Consider the following 16,866-nt stretch of genomic DNA (forward strand, 5'->3'; position numbering starts at 1 on the left):
CCTATGATAGTTCTCCAGAGTTCAAAAGCAGTCAACTAGAAAAAATAATTAACCATGAATTGTAGTAGAGAAGGTAACAGGTCAGCAGAGCACAGCGTCACTTGCTGGCGTGGAAAAGCTACACGGTCTGACCACCAGAATTACCACTTTCCTCCTGAGTTTCTTGTGGTTCTCACCCAAGAGAACGACCCCACCAACCAGACCTGAACGGTGGAAGGGAGAATTCCACCTGAATTGGGATATTCTCCAGGTACTGTAGTTCAGGGGGTGTGCATGGTTTAGTTTACTGTGAAGGAAAATATTTAACACACCAAAGAATTACATCCAACCACGTAGGAGAACACCAATTTACTTCTGGCCTTAGATAGAGGTGCTAACATTGAAGAAAAACAGCTGTTTACAGATATATAGGCTTGTAAGAACATTTTAATTTTGAAATAGATTAAACATGTGGGACAAGGTGAAAGCACCACAAGGCACAGCCTTTTTACCTTTTTTGGTGTCTGTTAGAAGCACCTGTTGTGTACTCAGGGCTCTGGTAATTAAAAACAAAAAGCCCAACAACAAAAACCTAACAAAACCCAGCAAACCCACAACGAGTACAAATTATTTCCTTACAGTAAATGACAGCAGACCATTTTCTCGAGTGGAGTAACATCCAACAATGAGAGCTCACCTTGGGATAAATTCCCACAGGACCCTTGAAAATTCAAATTTTCAAAAGCGTATTATCAAAGTGGAAAAAAGTATATGAGGGAATATCATACATAAATCTGAATTCAACAAGCTTTTACAGTGGTTGTGTGTTTTTTACTTTGGCTATATTTTATATTTAAAAAACCACGAAGACCTTCTCAATTTGCATTTCCCACTCAGAAGCAAGCTGCTGCCACCCCAAAGAGCAGAGCAGCACTCCTTCCTCCCCGCCGAAAAGCCTCCAGCCACACAAAGCAGCAGGACAGGTTTTCTCTTACTCACCTTCCCCACATCCATCAAACACATGCTACTGCAAAAGCGGTCTCTTAATTGAAACCATTCTAATTGTCAAACACAGGAACAAAGCTGCCTCTGTGGCTCACCAGCCCTTCTGGTCCATGGTCTTGGGAATCACCCAGGACCTGGAAGTGCAGGTGAAGAGCCCACGACCAACCAGCACCGAGGTGGGCAACGCTCAGCCTGAGGAAGGTACTTCATCAAATTCCTCAGAAACGCTTCAAATCTAACACAGGAAAGATAAGCCTCCTATAAAACGGCTTTTTACCTGTTAAAGGATTTAATTAATGGGTGTGTATTCTCTTCAGAAAAGATGCGGGTACCTCCAACTTGTTTTTTTCAGAGTCTGCATCTCGGAGGCATCTCCCCCACGGGGAACAGCCCCCCAGGGAAGGGAGAAGACAGAGCTGCCAGGAACCCGGCAGCCTTCGAGCCAGCACCGTCAACATTCATTATTACCCAGACAAGGCAAAATAATACAGAGGCAACAAAGCTCTGGCAGCATCTAACTTACTTTCCTGCCACCCTTCAAAAACACTTCTAATGAAATAAAATGGAAATCCCCGCTATGTACTGCAGATGAAGGTGACCTTGGGAAGAAGGGGAAAAGAGGAATAAAAGCAGATGGATGATCTTAGGAAACTGCTCGGGACCGAACAGAAACTGCCTGTCCTTCCACCCAGTAAGGACCGTTCAGAAAAAGCCAGATCTAATCAAAGTGCTGATCAAACCTTTGCTATTGATGCCTCTTCTAGCCACTGGGTTTCCACCAGCTGGGTTTTTCTCCTGCACCGCTCCATCTGCAAAGACTTCAACCACAGACATTAACCCCATTAAAGAAACTACCTCTTCTTATTAGCATTCCTTTTGCCAACAGAGTATTACAAGAAGAGGGAAGGTGCAGAAGCTGGAGGCTGATTAACGGATTATTTGGGAAGTTACACAATGGACTCCTTTCAGCATTGCAGGAGGGATGAGATATTCCTGGAAAGAGAGACTGAAGCAAGAATATCCAAAAATCAGTAGCTGAAAGAACTTCTTATTCCTAAGATAAGAAGTCCCTGCTAGTCTGTGGTTTTTTGTGGTTTTGTTTTGGGTTTTTTCCCCCCTCATTTTGACATGACCTTTATGGAATGACAAACCAAGACCGAGCAGTGCACCAGAAGGGCTGTTTATCTACAGCCTCCAGGATTCCATCCGCATTTTTAGCTCCGAGATGACAACTAAAGCAGTCAAACATAATGTGAAACTCTGTTTTTAAAATTTCCCATACCTTTTCTACAGAAGTTCACTTGAAAAGGTCAAAGCGAATTCAAAAAAACCCCCACAACTTAACACTAGTTTGGCACAGACAAATACATACAACTAGCTATTCAGTGGTGACTCACATAAATTTGTTACATACTACTTAATTGCTGAAGCAAGGAAAACTCCTACAATTGCAATTTCTAAATGCCAGCATGGTGTTTGAGAGTCATGACTCCAGACTGTGTAAACATGGGATAAGGACTATAAAAGCGTGATCGGATGAGGTGGGAAAAGAGTAGGGCAGTTTTCACTTAAACATTTACCAACCCCAACAATCTGTCTTCAGCTGCACTATTAATGTGCTCCATGGAAAAATATTCAAGAGTGGGGCAAGTGGGGTCATTCCTAACCACAAACGGCAGCCTATAACCTCCATTTATCTCTCTACAACAGATACCCACCTATTAAATATAACTTTCTAAAAGTCCATACATTATTTCCAAATCTATCTTGGACAGCTATGGGTTAAAACTCTCTGGTTTTTCTAATCTAACAAGACTTTAGATTCCTCCTTTTCATCCTTTAGCTGAGAAACATTTTGATATTTTTTGAAAGGCGTACAAGTTTAAAAAAAACACTGATCTCTCTGAAACAAGAACATTACTCACCTTAAAAGAATATAAATAAGGGAAAAACAGGGAGGAGAGCTCTATGCCCACAGTGAGCAGACAAATTCTTTTCAGGAGCTCTTACACTCACAACAAAAGAATGTTCTTCTAAAGTCAGGCAGCAATAAAAAAAAATATCTATCACATCAAATGCCCCAGAATAAGAACATGAGCTGGAATTGTTAAATCAATACAACTTTAACACAGCACTGAAGGTGGAAGGCCTTTGTCCACGTTACTTCACCAGAACAAGGTGAAAGTCCAGTAATACAACGCTCGGAGTTATTCTACATACTGCAGCTGATTTAGCAGCAGGAATTAGGATAAATGCATTTTTCACATGCTCTGTAAGCATCCAGAGTGTGCAAGGTTTATAGCACACATTTTTAATTGCATCTGAATCTGCAAGGTATGAGATTCTGCAGAACAAACCCAGGGTCCCAACCAAAACCCACCTATTTCTATAAATTACGGTCTTCCAGTGTCGAGCCATTACACACCGCAACCGTGTTCCTCTCACACAGTGGAAGGAAACCTCTGCTGAAAGTGTAGTCTCTGTGACACCAAAACTGCAGAGAAGTCAGCCAAGCTCTACTGAAGCACAACCAAACCCAAGAGCGCTGCCCAGGCAAAAAAACCCAACTTACTACACGACCCAGCGAGCGTAGAATCTCTGATGAGGTCACCAGGCTCCTGTGATGCACCCTCTCCTACACCCACAGCCAAGGAATGAGTCTTTTGGGCTCTTAGAAATAAGCCTTTAGAATGGCAAAATCCCTCTTTCCCTTATCTTGTGCTGCTGAATAGAAAAGATAAACCCGAGTGATGCTGTTAGCATTGCACATTTGTCTAAATTCACTCTTAACCCTAAAGGCCTAGAAGAAATTTCAGGGAAGGGAAAGTATGGGATGGACAGGGATAGCTGCAGGGACAAGGAGGGGGGAGAAAAAAGCTCTTTCTATCTAGTTTCATGGTGTTTCTTTTTTGGTTGGTTTGTTTACTGAGGAGGTGGCATGATTTATTTCTCCAGTTCCCTCCCACTGCAATTCAGGTAATGAAAGATGTGAGCTCTGGCAAAGATCCCCTCCTTAGCCATTAAAAAAAAAAAAAAGGAAAAAAAAAAAAAAAGGAAAAAAAAAAAAAAAGGAAAAAAAAAAAAAAAGGAAAAAAAAAAAAAAAGGAAAAAAAAAAAAAAAGGAAAAAAAAAAAAAAAGGAAAAAAAAAAAAAAAGGAAAAAAAAAAAAAAAGGAAAAAAAAAAAAAAAGGAAAAAAAAAAAAAAAGGAAAAAAAAAAAAAAAGGAAAAAAAAAAAAAAAGGAAAAAAAAAAAAAAAGGAAAAAAAAAAAAAAAGGAAAAAAAAGAAGAAAAATAAAAGAACCATAATTAAGCTTACCGGAAACAAAGCTAATCAAACTTGAACAGTAACAAAGGGCAACAGAAACACGTTCACTGGATCCCATTTTCCTTGCTGGCCAAGAGCCCAGAGTTTTCATTACTTTTTTTTCCGTCCCCCCCCATTTCACAACAGCCCTGGCCCAGGACGCCTCGCTTTACAAACTGTGTTTATAGGAGGTCAGCTTTTCACCAGGCCAAAAACCCAGCATGTGGAAAGCGTTAAGACTTTCATGTAGTAGAGGAGGTTCTTAAAACTACTACTGTTCAACTCAAAGAAAAAAAATAAAAAAAAAAATCTTGGAGCTTCACAGATCATTAGAGGTTTCTGAACCGCAGAGAAGGGCAGAGTTAGCAAAATAAATCAGGAGTTCCTGTGGGATGTCCTGGTGCTTTACACAACGAGCAGCACTGGGCACAAAGCAGGCTCAGAATCCAACAACAGGGAGGACTTCTCAAATTGCAGGAGGAAAAGAGCTGGTTTATAACCTGGAATGTACGTTCGTTCCCTTTCTTTAAAGGTTGGGGTCTAGAGGCATTGTACGAAATAATTCTGTTTGAGTCAGAGGCACTGGGAGGAAGGGAAAAGGGAGCAGAGAAAGTGGGTTTGGGGGAGGGAAAGGAGAGGAATCAACTCAACTGTTCCACCCCAGCAAGAACAATCTATTTCACCACGGCAATAAAAGTACTTCTCAGCACCTTTTTAATGCCAGATTTCTTACCACTGCATAGGAGTTCAGCAGCATAAAAAGAAACATAATTCCCTGCCGTGTTTCTATACACCAGATGACCAGAGCCAGTAAGGATTTCCCAACCACCAGTACTGTCAGTGTTCTTGATTTTGTCATTTATCTCGTAACACTTTGTCTATTTCTTAAGACTCCAAGTTCTTAAATACAGTGATCACTTTGGAAACCCCCTCTTCCACTTACATCTCCCCAGAAGAGAAAACTTCTAAGTTCACATTTACAAAGGAAAGGGGAATCGAAAAATTGAATCTTGAATAATCTAAATCGGAAGGAAACACGCTCATCGTTATTCTACAATATTTAAAAAATAAGGGATGCAAAAAGCAAAGGGTTTTCTGTGGAACCTGCCTTGATTACTCAGTGTTTGATGGGACGCTACCTGTACCTTAACTAAAGGATTTCTTTCCAGCAGAAGGTGTGAGGGTGCAGCATAAATGCAGTTCCACCTGGGAGGATGGGGAAGGCACCGGCAGCAGAGGGAGCCCCTTTTACCCCCAGCAAAACCCACCAACAGCACCAACGAGGGACCCCAGTCCCACAAGGGACTTATTACTCACAGGCAGGAAAGGGAAACCCAGAGCCCAAGCATTTCCCGAGCTTCACTATGTTTGTTTTCCACATACCAGAAGAGACATTAAGGTGCCTGAAAACGCCTTCTATCTCTTGGCAGGGAAAGGAAGCCCCACTGTAAATCCACCACCAAACACACCTGTACTGGGCTGTGGTTCAGGTCTGCAGCCCTCCACCTTGCAGAACATGCCTCTTCCCTTACACGCTGCTGGGATAAAAGCAGTGGATGTTTCCCCAAAAGAACAGCACCACTACCTACAGGTAATCATTAGCATTATTACGTCCCCAGAATTTGAATTCTATCCTACTCCTGAGCATTTTTCTTTCAGATACAAAATAGAAAGGGGAAACAAAACAAAAGCAAACGTAGCAGAGTTCACCTTTTGATGTTCCTTGGGGCACAGAGCCCCTTATATCCACAAACTGCCTCAGTTTCCCCATGGCACAGCCCCTTTAAACAAAAGCCACTATTCTTTAACTCCTCATTCTCAGTTTATTCCACAATCTGTGTAATTCCTGGGAGTTTTCCTTGGCAAGAAAAAAAAAAAACAAACCAACAAGAAAAAAAACACTAATCAAGCACTGCTTCTTTTTTACAGCTGGTTTGAAACAAAAATGACAAAATGAGTGCATCTGTCTCCTGAAGTTGTTATTGTCTTGTTCGCGCAGTACAGTTATAGCAGCATATTACAGGATATTTAGGACTGAATAATGTATTTGGGGGCTGATTCTACGCCAAAAGAACGCTGCAGATACCGTTCTTACGGTGCCATCTGGGGCAGGAAACGACGATTAAGGCCAATGATCTGTTGTATAAGAAGAAAGTTAATTTCATGCTCAGTATGGCAGGCAAGACGCATTAAAAGTATAGTTTACTCGCTGCCAACAGCCGGTGTTTTTTCTCCTGGTGCACAGTCCTTTGCCCCTGGAGGACTTGCTCTGTTGAACCCCCCCCCAACCCAGGCAACACTTTTATGAACGTCTGTGTTAAGGAACTGAAAACTGCTTTGCACTAGTAAGTGCTCCAGATCACCCTGACTCTCCTGTAATGTGACTCTCTCCACAGGTCAAAGCTGTTCATATATTTATTTACTTCTTGAACTTGAAAATTCAAATAAAAGTGCTGCAATACCTTTTGAAATTGTAATCGCTCTCCCTCACACGCGAAACGGCACCACTTGGGAAAACACCTAGATAACATCCTCAGCTCTGCTAGCTCCAATCTGCCTGCCCCTCCTCCGTTTTTCCCCCTTAATAGTACATTTGTAATTAATCTTCATTATCCCTGACTCGGGTAAGAAAGCAGTGTGGGTGCTGAGGAGGAGAAAAAACAAGTAGCAAGACAGAATGCTTGTGCCTCAAATGCAAGCAGGTCACCAAGTCTGGCAAAAACTGTCTGTGAGCCGCCTGCGCTGCCTTCCATTGGGTAACTACGGATAAAACTTGGCCCAAATTCACATACAAAAATCAAAAACCTAATTATATATAGGCCATAAACATCAAGTTTAAACACAGAAGCTGAATTAGCTGTAAAAACTGCTTGAGCTTCACTGCAGTTTGTTTTTCAGTATCTCAGAGTTGAGCAACTGCCATAAAACTCACCGCCTGCCAACCAAACCACTTGTCTCCCCGTCTCCCCATCTCCCTCCCCTTCTAAAAACCCTTTTAAAAAGGAATTCCTTTGTCTGCTCCATACAGGAATTTTTAAAAGTTAGCATTCCCACAGCAGGCAGTCACCACCTGAAGCACATCCTCAGCACTGACGTGTTGCTCTTCCCAAGAGACCTGCGTGGTGGTGGCACCACCTGAAGCACATCCTCAGCACTGACGTGTTGCTCTTCCCAAGAGACCTGCGTGGTGGTGTCCCCTTCATTCCTGTCCCCCTAAACCAGCCACCACCAGCTCCAAATGCCACGTCCATGCATAACAGAAGTCTTGAACTTGCCAGAAAACAAGGCCATTAACTCATGTTTATCTTTCACAGATTAAAATAGAGTACTTGTAGGATGAGACTTGTGTGACACCACTTTTACACCAATTATAAAGGACTCAATAAAGTACTTGTAGGATGAGATTTGTGCGATACCACTTTTACACCAATTATAAAGGACTCAAAGGCTTGTCCTCCTGCTTCGCCACAGACACTTTTGCTTCCCCCCAGCAAGTCACCAGGTTTGCTTCTGACTCAGTTCTTAACTTATAAAAACTCCAATTCCACACCCAACAGGTCTGTACATCAGCTGTACCATTAAAGACCATGGGATCCTCAGGTATCAGCTGTGGGTCTGTGTGTTAAGTACCACAGCGAGGATCACGTACAGAATATTTCTCTACTAAGCCATCTCAAAAGTCAGACACCAGGAAGGACTACACAAATTAATTTATTCAATGAATTACCCAAATTTTCTAACATTAGCACCGTTCTAGGACAGGACACTCCACAAACATTGCTGTTGCTTATATGACTTGTTTATTTTACCTTTCTGAAAACCAATTTTATGTACCTGAGATTCACAGGACCTTAGGATTCATAGCTGAGTATTCAATACGATCAGACAACTGGTACAAAAGAAGAAAAGCTATTACCTTTCCTCATAGACAAAGAAAAATACAGAATAAAAGTATACAGCTATTGATGAACAAAAATATTTTAACCAGAGTCACACAGACCCTTCAGCATCCATGCAAAAAAGAATTCCCAAAAAGAAAATAAACAAAACAAAATGCCTTAAGATGGTGAATTATGATCAGAAGGAAACTGCAGAGTCACAGAACCATGAGGATGCAGGGAAGCACTGGGTTGTCTCAGTTGTGGAGGAAAACTCAGCATCCATGCAAAAAAGAGAATTCCCCAAAAGAAAATAAACAAAACAAAATGCCTTAAGATGGTGAATTATGATCAGAAGGAAACTGCAGAGTCACAGAACCATGAGGATGCAGGGAAGCACTGGGTTGTCTCAGTTGTGGAGGAAAACTCAGACAATATTGTATCAACTTCCCGAATAATCTTGGCTTAGATCTTCAGCTCCAGACCTCTCACTACAAAGCAGAAATTGTCCTTTTTGGCTCTCTGACAGAGCTCAATGCAATTGCCTAATGGCTGTTTTTTGCTTGCAACAATATTTTACTCCTACCTATCTCTAAACCTTCAGAGAAAAATAAACAATGGGTTTCAATCTTGTAATGTAAAATAGTAATAAAAAAAAAAACCCCACCGGAGTGGAGAGCTGATTTATTACCCATGCTAAACACAATTTTAGAGTCCAGTTGGCACAGTGAATACACCTTCTGGTTTTTTGCTCTTCACTTACGAAGGTTTTTTAGGAAGAAACTCAAAGAAGCAGCCCCGTTCTTGAGCTGCTGACATTGTAAATTACCTTTAGAATACAGCAGTAAAATAACACAATTAAAAATGAATTATCTTACTCTCTTAAGAGAAAGCTGGAGAGGTTTAAAACAAACAAACCCAAAGCACATTAGGTACTTTCTTTCTTTAGTTTTACTTGCTTCAGCTGGAATGGAGACACACAGGTCTGCAAAAGGGGACTTTGGTCCGTGGAGGATGAACCATCGTCATCCATCAGACCACGCACCGGTGGCACCAGGCCCTGGAAACAAACACTCAATGGAAACAGGCAGCCACAGAGCACGGGTTCAAGAGCTAAGCAATATATACCTTCAGGATACGTTAAGTCGAAAGCAGAAACTCAGGAAACCAAAACAAAAGGAACACCCGTGGTCCATAAACCATCGACCACGGCCCAAGCTTGTCCAGTGAGAGCCAAGCAGCTCCACTCACCTCTAAGGCCTGAAATCAGCTTTTTTGAGATGAAGACGACACGGTGCACACTAGAGTTAAACCTTTTATGTCTCTTTAAAGACCTTTCCAAACCTTCTGGTTTATTATCCAATAAAGTGATGACATTTGCAATAGGTTTAACAGTTAAACTTTTAAAAACAAGCCAAATGACAGTGAACACATCTACCGAACATCCCTTACAGATGATCTGGGCTTTGTAAACAGCTTTCAGCTCAGTGCTGCTTAAATTTAGGAATAACTCCATCTGAGCTCAGCTCCTATGAGCTCAGCATTTCATTAAATTCTTTGGCTTACTTTTTCTGCTCCTGGTGAGAAGCATGAACTGAATTACTGCACGCCGCCTCAGTACACTGCTTTACCTTAAAGCCAAACATATTAATTTCGTGTTCTTCAATCAGCTAAGATAGCCACACTCAAAAAAAAAAGAAAAAAAAGCCAAAATGCTCCCCAGAGAAGAGTTTGTTACGCAAATGAATCAATGGTTTCACTTACACAGGAAAAACAACCAACTGATGCCTCTGCCCGTTTTTCAAAATGGACTGGAGCCCAGTGGGGTACCTGCTACTGCTAAAGAAAAAAAAAAGTCTCAGGCTATCATTTTTAAAACGTGAAGCCCATAGTCCCTGCCTTAACAAGAACAAAACCCTCCAACTGTAATATCCACGCAGTGGAAGCACTAGCAGCAGCGAGCAGAGATGAAATGAAAAGAAGCAGTGGCTGTTTATGTTGGCAGTCGCTTCAAACTCTAATGGAAAATTTCAGCTCTGACTGCATCTGGGCTAGAACAAGTTATTAAGGAAAAAGGTTCAGCTTTCAAACAGAAAAGGCTTACAGAGCTCGTCCCTTTCTGAGCACTCCTGCAGCAAACACAAGGAAATAACATGCCTTGACTATACAATGTATTAAAATCCCATCATTAGGGGAATAAACCATCAAATAAAACATATTTCCTTTGGGAAAGGAGAGCAGTGATAATGCCCCTGCCACAGACCCAGACCCAGCTATTGGTACAAATAAGTTATACCCCTAAATGCAAATATCAAAAAGCAAACGTAGGGCTAACTCATCACTTTATACTAACAGCCCAAAATACATTTGCCTAATTATCCCCCTCTTTTGATCAAAGGAAAACTGCTATTTGAACAATTCTGTCAAGGGAGAATCTTTACCTTTCACGTGCTCAGGAGAATCTTGCACAAATATTACTAAGGCTGTTTGTTGACACCAGGAGTACACAGCCTGTCCTCGGAGAGGACAAACACCTCGCCAGCCCGCACATATGGCAACCGCAGTGACCTTTCAGCTACCACACATTTGCACTATATTTAAGAGCTACTCAGGAAGCCAATATTGTATATTATGTAACACAAGATTAAGCATTAATGAGGCAAGAATAAAATTGTTTATCTAAACCCCAATCTAAAATTAAACAGGAGTTTGTGCTGAAAGCTCACACTGCACTCGTTTTGTCTCCTAACATTAACAGAGCACAGATTATTTAGTCTGAGGTAAGTCCCAACAGCATTCAATTTGGAAAGAAGGATTTTATTATCAGAAGAGAGAATATTTTCGCAAAAGAAAGTGACGCACCTTTAGTTCTTGTGCACGTAAATCCAGCACATCGCAGATATTTTGGTCTAAAGAAAACAGCTAATATTCGTGACTTTTATTTACACTGTGTTTTAAAGCTAAATATGCCAGCATCCACCTGGAGGCAACACCTTTCGGTTGCACTCCCTCATCTCTGGCTAAGCAGCCAAACCAAAGTCACACACACCAGAGGTACCCATGTGCTCAACAGGGAAATTCAAAACAAAATTAGACCAAAGTCTGCATCTCCACAAAGATCCACTGTCCTCTTTTTAGACTTCTCACTAAGCAAGCAGCTCTGCAAGGCTCACTGAGGAGCGTCAGCTGGCCACAAAAAAAGACAAGCAGACAATTCGACCACAGTCACAATCACTGACCATCAGCCTTCTCTGGTAGTGAGGTGGGGATCAGCCTCTTCTCCCAAGTAACAAGCAATTCACTGTCCTCTTTTTAGCCTTCTCACCAAGCAAGCAGCTCTGCAAAGCTCACTGAGGAGCATCAGCCGACCAGAAAAAAAGACAAGCAGACAATTAGACCACAGTCACAATCACTGGCCATCAGCCTTCCCTGGTAGTGAGGTGGGGATCGGCCTCTTCTCCCAAGTAACAAGCAATAGGACCTAAGGAAATGGCCTCAAGTTGTGCCAGGGGAAGTTTAGGATGGATATTAGGAAAAATTAATTCACTGAAAGGGTTGTCAACCATTGGAAGAGGCTGCCCAGGGAAGTGGTGGAATCGCCATCCCTGGAGGTATTTAAAAGCCGGGCAGACGTGGTGCTGAGGGACATGGGTTAGTGGTGGCTTTGGCAGCATTAGGTTGATGGTTTGAATGGACTTGATGATCTGAAAAGGTCCCTTCCAACCTAGAGGATTCTATCATTCTGTAAGAACGCAGTAGGAGCATTCAAGAACCTCAAATCATTTAACAAAGGTGTCATATCTATCACTCTATAAGAACATAGTAGGAGCACTTGAGAACCTCAAATCATTTAACAAAGGTGTCATCCCCAGTTTTAATAAAAGGTCAAAAGTGCCCAGGCCTATTCCCATGGAAGACACGGTGTTTCCAAGCCCCCAATTCAACTGCAGCATATGCTGTGTCTCTCTAATGACATAACACAACAGTATTCTTAAACTTATCACACACATCCCCCTCCACTTCTAGTGGCACAAGGAGTTTGAGTTCCGCTGGTCAGACAACACATCTGAGATAAAACAAATCTGCTTCTTCTGGGGACACAGCCTTAAACAGTCCAGGGAAACGGGAGGTGCATCCCCACCAAAGCTCCCAGAACCGTTTCCGAGTGATCAGCAAGAGGGTGGGCTGTGGGGAACAGGACCCTGCTCTCAATCTGAGCAAGTTCACACCATGACTTGGCCTCCTCCTCCTGCCTGGACTCCCAATATCACTCTGCACAAGCTCACCTTCACTCCAGGCTTCTATTTGCCTTTTCCATGTCACTAACACGGCGTTAAGCTCTTTACAAGAACACAATGAGTCAATCCCCAACCTTGCAGGCATTTACGTACGTTTATCTGAGGCCTATCACAATGCTGGTGCTTCTAAACTCTCAAATTCAAGTAGCTCAGTGTAATCACCTAAAGAATTCAGAGCAGGAGAATTTTAAATACTTTGAAAATCCTGTATTATCACAAAGTTTTAGCCAATTAACCCAAAACGGGGTGGGATCACACTGAAAGCCAAATCAGATACTTCAGAAATCTCGTTTCCAGCTGTGTACCTTGCATTCTCACAACATATGAATTTAAATGGAAGTTATTAATGAAAACTGTTCCTGTCACATAAGAGCCTCCAAAATTTGCTTCTCAGCTTGCCGTGTAGATGAATCAAAAGAGCTGCTGAGCACGAACCAAACGGCAGCGAGGTACTTCACCAACTGCACCATTCAACTCCTGCTGCAACTAACAGAAAACTGCTCAGGAGGAAGGGGAAAGAAAGAAAGATGGGAAGAGAAGATGCAATTAAGACAGTTCAATGGAAACCCAAGGAAGTTTTATTCAAGCTCATCTACATGGAGGTCCTTTTTCTGCAGAGAATCCCCAGGTTAACACTTCCTGATCCAGCCTTTCCTCGACCCGCTCCAGCAGAGGCCACGCTCAGATACGAGCTGAGTTTAGTTCCTGTGTCTCTTGCCTATAAAAGCTTGAGGAAAATGCTACAGCTGGTTATCCTTGTGCCCACTGGGGACCCCTCTCCAACCTAAACTTGGAAATAAACTCGAAATCTGAAATATACTAGAAAGGAAGGCCTAAACAAACACACAGCTTTGAGAGACAGTAAATATTTTCATTCATAAAGATTTCTTTTCTTGCTGGTTATTCATTTAGAAGAAACGATTGAAAAACTGTTGAAAAATGATGTTGAGCTAGTTAAAAACAAGTGTTGACAAATACAAGGTTTTCTTAAAAGATATCGCACATTAACTAGGGAGAGGAAAAAAAGCAAAGGCAGGGCTCAAATAGGACATTCCTTAACTCAGTACAGCGTGGCCTCATTCTCAGCTCTCACCACCCTACACCTTCCCATACCATAAAGAAATACAATGTCATATTCACCTCTATATTCCGACTCCCTGTACAGTAGCCTCAGCTCAATTTAATATCAAACAGGCCTGGTCTCTACAGTAATTCTGTATTTCTATTGCATTACTTATCTTCCACTATTGCAATGTTCTGACTGCAGGGCTTAAGGGGGTATTAGAGGAGTTCTGCCCCGGCGAAAGCAGCATAAACAGAAGTGTTTGGAAAAGGCACACATTATACAAGAAGCACGATAATGAGGAGATTTAACTTTAAGAGGGTTTTGCAGAGAGGCAAAAACCCACGGCTCCCCTCCCCACTGGCTTCAGTAAACTCTAATAAATCAGCAACGTGCAGGACGTATTGACCTATAGCCTGGTTTCCATTTAGGACAAGTCACTTCAAGAACGCCCCTGACTCATTTCCAAGCAGCTTTTGCAGAACTCGGGAGTTGCCTCACTGCTTTTCTGCCCATATAATAATTTTTAAGAGTTTCACCTCATGTTAAATACGGTGGCTAAACAGGAAAATAAGGCATTTTTCTAGCTGTTCTGGAATTGCTAGAGGGTTACTTCACGCTGCAACAAAAAAACCGTCAGGCAAAATATCTGAAATTATTCTGCTGATGAAAAAAAAAATACAGACAAATTAATTCCACAGCCTTCTAATTTACATTATTCATTATCCCACTTTAAGGAGGAAAAGCAAAACTGGGTAGTCAAACAGTGTTTTACTGCAGGCTTTATTCTGCAGGTCTTACTACAGAAACACTGCTGTAAATTGTCTGAAAAAAAGATTGGGAATTAAAAGAAAGCAGAAGTGAGATCTGTGGGCAAAAATAGGAAACGGAGATTAAACAATCCGTTGTAGGTCAAAGGTTACTTGTAGATCAGTTACCACTAGGGGCTAAAAAAGCCTGCTCAAAGCCCTCGACACACGGCTTCCCAGTTGCTCAAACTTAATATTTAGTCTTCTCTACACTAAAAATTTAGACGTAATAAAACAAAAACGTAACCCTTGAAAACGGATAGCTTATATAAAGTTTCACACCACGTGCAAACTTCCCAAACTCTTACAAAAAGCCTCAGGCCTGATACCCCAGTTCAAACACAGAAGTCGAACAGCACAAACTGGGTCAGACACCTGCCCCCCCCCCCTCACTTCTTGAGTTTTCCTTTCTTCTACAAACTGGTTTTCTCTATCACAAAGAGACGTTTTGTATTTAAAAGTATATTTCATAGTTGCTGCAATTTGGACTTCGGGAGAGTACTATTGCCTCTTGGTAACTTTACCATCAGCAGAATTAATTTCTAAAGTAAACACTAATTTGTTCTCAATACATTGCTAGGAGATATTGTAAAGAAAAGAGGTGAGAACTGCTTAGGCTGCCTGCGTGCTGGATTTTTAGATGCTGTTCAGAAGGATACTATTTCAGCATTCCTTCTGAGCTGTCATCTTTCCAGCAGTGGGCCTTCACGCCTCAAAATCCAACAGAAAACTAAAGCAGAGTCTCCCTACACTCCATCAGTAATTAAGTTTTCCCAGCGCTCTCAATAGACTCAGGGAACATAAACACCAACTGAGGCACTCCAGGAATCACTTTAGCCTCTGCTTTCTATTTGACCTCTGCGGTGTTACTATTTACCCAGGGAAGATTGTGATACCACAGCACCATCTCACCAGAACATCTCAGAACAGACTGGAAACGTCCTACAGTAAGTGACAGGTTTTAAAATATTTTTACTGTTCTTCCCCACTGAACATCCACATTCCACACACATGAAAGTCTAAACAACCGGTTATGCTTTAAATAAATATTCTCCAGATCATTAACACATTGTTAGAAAATAGTCTTAACTCAATTTCCATTGAGTTACCTCCCTTTGAAATTCAGAATAAATATGAAAACTGCTTTCCAAAACCACCCTCCCAGCAGTTAAATGACACCTGCAGAATAGAAACCGAAGCTTCTAGAGAAGCTTGGCAATTAGGGCTAATGGAAAAGTAACTAGATTCCCAAGGCTTCCCAAACCCTCTTTCCTTTGAAGAAGTCGCTCGCTCCTCCCTGTCCATCTCCCTTCCCAGCACTTGCCAGGATTTCCAGCAGAACGGCAGCTGGATGAGCTTTAGGAAGTTGGGAGGAGTAATGAGCCAGGGATCAATCCCCAACCTGAAGTTAGGCACTTGCTGTCCACACGTCTCAGGAAGGCAAAGGGTTAAACACAACACCCGAATTCTGCAGGTCCTAGGAGCAGCCGGCACATACCTCAGCCTTCCACATTCAATTAGATTTTGTTTTGTTTTAGGCTTTCTTTAATTACCCGCTGCCATTTGAGCCCAACCGGGTGACATAAATGTATTATCCCGTCATAATGTCAGAATTTAAAATTAGATTGGGTCTCCATAAATACACCTCACCCAACCTCCCTGACTCCGTCCAGCAATGACGACTATTTTATGTAACATCTTTCACACACCGTAAGACCTAAAAACTGCACTAAAAATTACAGCTACCTTTTCCGGCTGCGGATTTCTCTTCCATTTATCCGAAGAGAATTCAGTTCAGGGTGAAAAGGAAATAGTTTCGTAAGATCAAACACTGAAGCAGCAAGAAAAAAAAAAAAAAAAAAAACAAAAAAAAAAAAAGCAAATTACATAAAGTCCGAATGTTCTTACCGTCTCCTTATTCGGAAGCAACTCCTTTCGGATCCTGAAGAAGTTCTTGCCGTACTGCCTCAACCCCTTAATAAAACGTTTCTGCGATAAAAGATAACAAAAATAGTGTGTCAGCAGAAGGCAAAAAAAATAAAAAAAATAAAAAAAATTTCCGCAGGGGCAGCACAACAGCCAAACAACGTTGTTCTTCGCTTAAGCACTGTCGACAGAAGAAAACATAAACCTACACAGCGACCCCGAACAGGCAGGGGGAAAAAAGGCTTTGAAAAGATACCGAAAAATTCAAGCCACATTCCCCTTCTACGTCAAACTTCCAACGTTTGAAGCTTTAAAAAACAGCAGAAAAAGTCAGTACCACAGTCAGTTCTCCTCGGCAGGGACCGGTCTCTCGGCCGCACGGCTCTGCCCGGGTCGGTGTCTCAACTCGGAGGCGGCGGGTGAAGGAAAAATACGCAACGCTGGTTTTGGGGGCAGAAAAGTGGCTGCGGGGCGGCGGGGCCGCAGGGGTTAAGGAGCCCTGGCAGCCGCCGGCCCCTCCGCACTCGCCCTCCGCGGTTTTTCAGCGGAATAACCCCCCCACAACCCCCCCCCCAAAAAAAAAACACAACCCCACGAACGCCT

The 16,866-nt window shown here is 42.1% G+C and overlaps 1 protein-coding gene across 4 annotated transcripts in view; it reads right to left on the reverse strand.

Annotated features, from left to right (window-relative positions):
- The window catches only part of RERE (arginine-glutamic acid dipeptide (RE) repeats), a 165,003-nt gene that overhangs the window by 34,687 nt on the left and 113,450 nt on the right, over positions 1-16,866 (reverse strand). For all 4 annotated transcript variants that reach the window (XM_014941439.1, XM_014941438.1, XM_014941437.1 and 1 more), the window contains one exon: positions 16,246-16,326. In XM_014941439.1, the coding sequence (XP_014796925.1) occupies positions 16,246-16,326 (81 nt within the window). The remainder of the gene's footprint in view (positions 1-16,245; positions 16,327-16,866) is intronic.

Source organism: Calidris pugnax, unplaced genomic scaffold (genome assembly GCF_001431845.1).
Source record: "Calidris pugnax isolate Ruff unplaced genomic scaffold, ASM143184v1 scaffold82, whole genome shotgun sequence".
NCBI lineage: Eukaryota > Metazoa > Chordata > Aves > Charadriiformes > Scolopacidae > Calidris > Calidris pugnax.